A 7,612-nucleotide genomic window follows, 5' to 3' on the forward strand; every position below is an offset into this window, starting at 1 on the left:
GTAGAATAAATACAGGAAATACATTTTAGCTTTGTCACGTAACAAAGCTTTACACCTTTATTTTATTTATTTCAATGAATCCAAATATGAAGAACCAAAACTCAGCACAGTGACTCTTCATCCTAAGTGGAGGACAGAGAGGGTCCTCAGGAATCAGTTACAGAAAACGTTTGTGGAATGAAGCAAAACCTGAAAAAGCTTCCCTGGTTCTCCTGCTCTCAGACACAACCAGCTCCACCCTGTCAAGATGTTTCCCTGTTCCCTCCCCTTCACAGATCTGTCAGTATGAGGATGGGTGGAAATAACTTGGTATGAAATGTGAGAGATGATAAGTTTCACTCACTGCAGCAAGTGAACAAGAGCAGAAGGAGCAGAGATTCGTTTTCCTTCAGAGCACAGAGATCGTTTCTGTTCAGAGGAAGTCAAACTGTTTGACAGTGACTCTCAGCAGGTAAAATGGACGAAGCAAGATTGTGCTGTTCCATCTGTCTGGATCTAGTGAAGGATCCGGTGACTATTCCCTGTGGACACAGCTACTGCATGAGCTGTATTAAGAGACACTGGGATGAAGAGGAGGGAAGGAAAATCCACAGCTGTCCTCAGTGTAGGAAGGTCTTCATACCGAGACCTGACCTGGAGAAAAACACCATGTTAGCAGATTTAGTGGAGGAGCTGAAGAAGACTGGACTCCAAGCTGTTCCTGCTGATCACTGCTATGCTGGACCTGAAGATGTGGTCTGTGATTTGTGCAGTGGGAGGAAACTGAAAGCTGTCAGATCCTGTTTGGTGTGTCTGGTCTCTTACTGTGAGAAACACCTCCAGCCTCACTATGATGTACCTCAGTTAAAGAAACACAAGCTGGTGGAGCCCTCTGAGAAGCTCCAGGAGAACATCTGCTCTCGTCATGATGAGGTGATGAAGATGTTCTGCCGCACTGATCAGCAGTGTATCTGTTATCTCTGCTCTTTGAATGAACATAAAGACCACGACACAGTCTCAGCTGCAGCAGAAAGGACTGAGAGGCAGAGAGAGCTGGAGCTGAGTCGACAACAAATCCAGCAGAGAATCCAGGACAGAGAGAAAGATGTGGAGCTGCTTCAACAGCAGCTGGAGGCTATCAATGGCTCTGCTGATAAAGCAGTGGAGGACAGTGAGAAGATCTTCATTGAGCTGATCCGTCTCATGGAGGAAAGAAGCTCTGATGTGAAGCAGCAGATCAGATCCCAGCAGGAAAGTGAAGTGAGTGGAGTCAAAGAGCTTCAGGAGAACCTGGAGCAGGAGATCACTGAGCTGAAGAGGAAAGATGCTGAGCTGAACAAGCTCTCACACACACAGGATCACACCCACTTTCTACACAACTACCCCTCACTGTCACCACTCAGTCAATCTACACACTCATCCAGCATCAATATCCGTCCTCTCAGGTACTTTGAGGATGTGACAGCAGCTGTGTCAGAGCTCAGAGATAAACTACAGGACATTCTGACAGAGGAATGGACAAACATCTCACTGACAGTGACTGAACTGGATGTTTTACTGTCACAACCAGAGCCCAAGACCAGAGCTGGATTCTTAAAATATTCACAGGAAATCACACTGGATCCAAACACAGCAAACACATGGCTGTTATTATCTGAGGGAAACAGAAAAGTAACAGTAATGAATGAAGAACAGTTTTATTCTCGTCACCCAGACAGATTCACTAAATGTTGGTTTCAGGTTCTGAGTAGAGAGAGTCTGACTGGACGTTGTTACTGGGAGGTGGAGTGGAGAGGAGGAGGAGTTCGTGTAGCAGTCGCATACAAGAATATCAGCAGATCAGGGAGATTAAATGAATGTGGATTTGGATACAATGACAAATCTTGGGCATTATATTGTTTCCACAACAGTTTTTCATTCTTTTACAACAACATCCAAACTCCAGTCTCAGGTCCTCTGTCCTCCAGAGTAGGAGTGTACCTGGATCACAGTGCAGGTATTCTGTCCTTCTACAGCGTCTCTGAAACCATGACTCTCCTCCACAGAGTCCAGACCACATTCACTCAGCCTCTCTATGCTGGACTTGGGCTTGTTGGATACAATAGAGTCAGAGCTGAGTTGTGTAAAGTGAAATAGATAAAAGTCATTGAAGGTGCAGTTTGTTAAAATGTGTATTTTAGTTGTTGAAGTGATTTTGTCTCCATGTTTGTTGCTGTTGTGTTTGTGCACTGCACAGAGATCAGCTGTCAATCAAACAATGATTGTCAGCTCTTTATTATCTTCTCATTTCTTGTTGTGTTGATGTTTGAGTTTCTTTAGGTGGAGCTGGAGCCATGGAGGAGATCACTGCTCATGATGATCTGTGTTTACCTCAACTCACATTTCTCCACATGAACATAGAAACTTGTCTGTTCTCTAAATGTTTGTTGAACGTTTGTGTTGATGTGTTTGTGTGTTGTTGTTTCTCTTCCACTGCATGGAGCTTAACAGACAAATCAGCAGACCTTCCTTTATCACAGAGATTTGGTTCTGACTTTGTAAAGAAAGAAATCTATAATTAAATTCACATTAATTCATTTGAAACAAATGTTGTTCAAATCAACACACAAATAATCTTCTATGAGATATTATCAAACTGTAATCAGTGATTATTTTGATTATTTTCTTTTCCATATGTGAGATTCAGGTTGAAACTGATTTTGTGGATGAAGTGAATCTGTTCATGAAATCACATAAGAGTTATTTAACAGACTTTACTGATTGTATGTGTGAACAAACTGAATCTTTACATGATGAATAAAGTTGTTTTTTTTTCCTGCAGAACAAATCAATATTGAACCTTTAATTAAAAAAATAATTTGTCATGAATCAAATCAAACTGAAAAAAATTTCCCAGCCTTTCCTCCTTTGATTTTATTTTGAATGCAATCGTGAGTGTTTCCCGTCTTTTCTTGACTAACTCCTTTCGCCTTCACGTAGCTGATGAGACGATGTTTTAAGTTTAGGATTAAGAGTTACGCGAACACGTTTTTCCTGATTTTAATCGTCTGTCCTCTCAGAGAGTGTGTTGTAAGTCCAGAGGGTTTAAAGCCCGTGTCGTCGCTGAAGAGTGTCCGGTTAGTGAAGCGCAGTATTTTTGTTGTTGTTGCTGCGTTTAGCCGCTAGCTGTGCGTATATTGAAGATCGACTTCTGGTCGTACTTTTCAAAATAAAACTTTAAATCATATTTTCTCATACGCTTCACACGTACTGGAATATGACAAACATTTTCTGAATGCATCTGTTTTTTTCGATTGGTACATACTGCAAGTGTTTGTTATTTATTTTCAAACAACAAGGAAACGATGATAAATCTTTCCATTTGATTTAGTGTAATTGTATATTACACCTGCTGATTTATCAGCAGCAGCACTGATTCAGGAATGTAGACAGATTTCACGAGACATATATTTTAAAAGGACACACAAAGGAAATGATCTTAAATCTCTGACCTCTAATGGGATTCGGTGAATTCGCTGAAGAGATGAGCTCCTTCTGTTCCTGGATGAAGTCTTCGTGCTGGCAGAGGACCCTTTCTAAGTTGTTTAATATTCTTTTGGAAGCCTCCACGACCTCAGTGGCCTCCAGTTCATAGGTCTCTGCCTGAACCCTCCATGACATGTATCATCCATCCATCCATCCATGTTCTATACCGCTTGATCCATCAGAGTCACGGGGGAGCTGGAGCCCATCCCAGCTGACTACACCCTGGACTGGTTGCACACGCACACACTCACACCTAGGGGCAATGTAGAGTAGACAATCCCAAACCTAATGTTTGGGATTGTGGGATTGAGAGGACTGGCAGTGGGATTGTGGGGAGGAAGCTGGAGTACCCAGAGAAAACCCTCACAGGCACAGGGAGAGAACATGCAACCTCCACACAGAAGAGCCCAGATGGAACCTGGAACCCTCTCGCTGTGAGATGACAGTGCTAACCACTGCACCACCGTGCCGCCCTGACAGGGATCAGTGTCTCATTATTTTACAGTTGATTTCATGGTGGTGTTGGTGTGAATGTGTTGGACATTGCCATGTTTCTGTAAATAAAAACAATCTTAGATTTTGTTAACACGAGATGAGTGAGAGTGTTGTCGTAGTACAACAGTAAACATGTGGGCAGGGTCTGGGGTCGTCCAAACATCATTTCATTTTTCATTTCATCTCAAACAGAGCAGCTTTTTATGTGACATGAAACTGAACTGTGGTGAAGTGAAGCGCTGACAGGCCACAGGAACAACAGAGATTGAGTCTTGGGACAAATTGTGTGATTTACATTGTCACTGAGAGGTGAAATGGCTCGTAGAGGAATTCAGCTGCACCAGGAAACCTTCTCTTGTTCCATCTGTCTGGATCTACTGAAGGATCCAGTGACTGTTTCCTGTGGACACAGCTACTGCATGAGCTGTGTTAAGAGACACTGGGATGAAGACCACAGAGCAACACTGTTTTTAAAAAGAGTCAACAAACTGATGGAAAATGTGCAGCCTGCATCAGGTCCACTCCTGTAACCATAAAATGAATATATCAGTCTTCAGCTGTGGTTTCAGGGATTTCAGTGTTGGTCAATGAGAACTGAAGACGTCAGAGAAGTTTGGACCTCAGTTTAATGTTGTTGAATTGAAATGAGAGAGACGACTTCAAGTCACACACATCTGCAGAATGTCAAGGAAAACACAGTAAAATCCAAGACTCACTTTCACTGTGGTAAATGTTGACATTGGCCTAAATAAATCTGGTATCATTCAGGTTCCAGCCACAGCCATTACCAGGCTGAACCCTGGAACATGTATGATGGAAGGTCTGACATCGTGTCGGACTCGCTGTCGTTTCAAACACTTTGATGTTGTTTTATTGTGAAGAGGTGGACTTTAAATTGATATGATGTCGTTCACAGTCAGATTGTAAATAACACATGATGGATCACAGTGAAGTGAATCTGCACAATCCAAGCAGGAAATGAGACTCAGGCCTCAGGAATCAGTTACAGAAAACGTTTCTCTTTGTGGAATGAAGCAAAACCTGAAAAATCTTCCCTGGTTCTGCTCTCAATCAGAACCAGCTCCACCCTGTCAACATATTTCCCTGTTCCCTCCCCTTCACAGGTCTGTCAGTATGAGGACGAGTGGAAATAACCTGGTATGAAAGGTGAGAGACGATAAATCTCACTCACTGCAGCAAGTGAACAAGAGCAGAAGGAGCAGAGATTTGTTTTCCTTCAGAGCACAGAGATCGTTTCTGTTCAGAGGAAGTCAAACTGTTTGACAGTGACTCTCAGCAGGTGAAATGGACGAAGCAAAATTGTGCTGTTCCATCTGTCTGGATCTACTGAAGGATCCGGTGACTATTCCCTGTGGACACAGCTACTGCATGAGCTGTATTAAAAACCACTGGGATGAAGAGGATGGAAGGAAAATCCACAGCTGTCCTCAGTGTAGGAAGAACTTCATACCGAGACCTGTCCTGTTGAAAAACACCATGTTAGCAGATTTAGTGGAGGAGCTGAAGAAGACTGGACTCCAAGCTGCTCCTGCTGATCACTGCTATGCTGGACCTGAAGATGTGGCCTGTGATTTCTGCACTGGGAGGAAACTGAAAGCTGTCAAATCCTGTTTGGTGTGTCTGGTCTCTTACTGTGAGAAACACCTCCAGCCTCACTATGAATCCCTGGCCTTTAAAAAACACAAGCTGGTGGAGCCCTCTGAGAAGCTCCAGGAGAACATCTGCTCTCGTCATGATGAGGTGATGAAGATGTTCTGCCGCACTGATCAGCAGTGTATCTGTCATCTCTGCTCTGTGGATGAACATAAAGACCACGACACAGTCTCAGCTGCAGCAGAAAGGACTGAGAGGCAGAGAGAGCTGGAGCTGAGTCGACAACAAATCCAGCAGAGAATCCAGGACAGAGAGAAAGATGTGGAGCTGCTTCAACAGCAGGTGGAGGCTTTCAATGGCTCTGCTGATAAAGCAGTGGAGGAGAGTGAGGAGATCTTCACTGAGCTGATCCGTCTCATGGAGGAAAGAAGCTCTGATGTGAAGCAGCAGATCAGATCCCAGCAGGAAAGTGAAGTGAGTGTAGTCAAAGAGCTTCAGGAGAAGCTGGAGCAGGAGATCACTGAGCTGAAGAGGAAAGATGCTGAGCTGAAGAAGCTCTCACACACACAGGATCACACCCACTTTCTACACAACTACCCCTCACTGTCACCACTCAGTCAATCTACACACTCATCCAGCATCAATATCCGTCCTCTCAGGTACTTTGAGGATGTGACAGCAGCTGTGTCAGAGCTCAGAGATAAACTACAGGACATTCTGACAGAGGAATGGACAAACGTCTCACTGACAGTGACTGAGCCCAAGACCAGAGCTGAATTCTTAAAATATTCACAGGAAATCACACTGGATCCAAACACAGCAAACAAACGTCTGTTATTAACTGAGGGAAACAGAAAAGTAAGATTTATGAGTAAAGAACAGTCTTATTCTAGTCACCCAGACAGATTCACTTCATTGTGTCAGGTCCTGAGTAGAGAGAGTCTGACTGGACGTTGTTACTGGGAGGTGGAGTGGAGAGGAGGAGGAGTTTATGTAGCAGTCGCATACAAGAATATCAGCACAGCAGGGAGATCAAATAAATCTGCTTTTGGATACAATGACACATCTTGGGCGTTAAATTGTTTCCAAAACTTTTTTTCATTTTTGTACAACAACATCCAAACTCCACTCTCAGGTCCTCTGTCCTCCAGAGTAGGAGTGTACCTGGATCACAGTGCAGGTATTCTGTCCTTCTACAGCGTCTCTGAAACCATGACTCTCCTCCACAGAGTCCAGACCACATTCACTCAGCCTCTCTATGCTGGACTTGGGTTTGGTTGGCCTGGAGACACAGCTGAGTTGTGTAAACTGAAATAGATAAAAGTCATTGAAAGTGCAGTTTGTTAAAATGTGTATTTTAGTTGTTGAAGTGATTTTGATGATTGATTTATTTATTTGAAACAACAAATGTTGTCTGTTCAAATCAACACAAATAATCTTCTATGAGATATTATCAAACAGATTCAGGTTGATTGTGTGGATGAAGTGAATCTGTTCATGAAATCACTGAACAAGAGTCATTTAACAGACTTTACTGATTGTATGTGTGAACAAACTGAAGCTTTACATGATGAATAAAGTTGTTGTATTTTTTTCCTGAAGAAAAAATAAATATTGAACCTTTAGCCTTAATCTCTGCCAAAGCTGCCAAAGGCTGAGTGAAGTTTCTACACGTCTTCCTGCAGGTGAACAAGTGAAATCTGAAAACTGATGCACAACACAAGAGGGCGCCTTCGTCCTGCTGAGCAGGACGTATGGAAGTTAAAGCACCTCAACTCAGTTTGTACACAGGGTTTATATCATGATTTTAAGCTGATAAGAAACTGTCAAACTGTTACAGGTCAAAAAGAATGATTGTTTCATTGTTAAGAAGCAGAAACATCCCTTTTCCCTGAGGTAGTTTGGTTTATGACTCATTAAATGGGGGTTGGGCGGCACGGTGGTGCAGCAGTTAGCACTGTCACCTCACAGCAAGATGGTTCCAGGTTCGAAGTCTGGT

At 43.1% G+C, this 7,612-nt stretch overlaps 1 protein-coding gene across 1 annotated transcript; it reads left to right on the plus strand.

Moving 5' to 3' along the window:
* The first annotated feature begins 236 nt into the window (after positions 1-236).
* LOC121193113 (E3 ubiquitin/ISG15 ligase TRIM25-like) lies at positions 237-7,034 on the plus strand. The gene is made up of 2 exons (XM_041055254.1): positions 237-1,750; positions 5,315-7,034. The coding sequence occupies exons 1-2, from the start codon at positions 457-459 to the stop codon at positions 6,928-6,930; spliced, it is 2,910 nt and encodes a 969-aa protein (XP_040911188.1). The 5' UTR covers positions 237-456; the 3' UTR covers positions 6,931-7,034.
* Positions 7,035-7,612: the final 578 nt, after the last annotated feature.

The sequence above is a fragment of the Toxotes jaculatrix genome, chromosome 14, assembly GCF_017976425.1.
Source record: "Toxotes jaculatrix isolate fToxJac2 chromosome 14, fToxJac2.pri, whole genome shotgun sequence".
Classification (NCBI taxonomy): domain Eukaryota; kingdom Metazoa; phylum Chordata; class Actinopteri; family Toxotidae; genus Toxotes; species Toxotes jaculatrix.

Coding starts and splice junctions, on each gene's coding strand:
- LOC121193113 (XM_041055254.1), top strand. CDS start 457: ATGGACGAAGCAAGATTGTGCTGTTCCATCTGTCTGGATCTAGTGAAG. Junction 1,751..5,314: donor AGAGAGTCTGACTGGACGTT/GTTACTGGGAGG, acceptor AAATGGACGAAG/CAAAATTGTGCTGTTCCATC.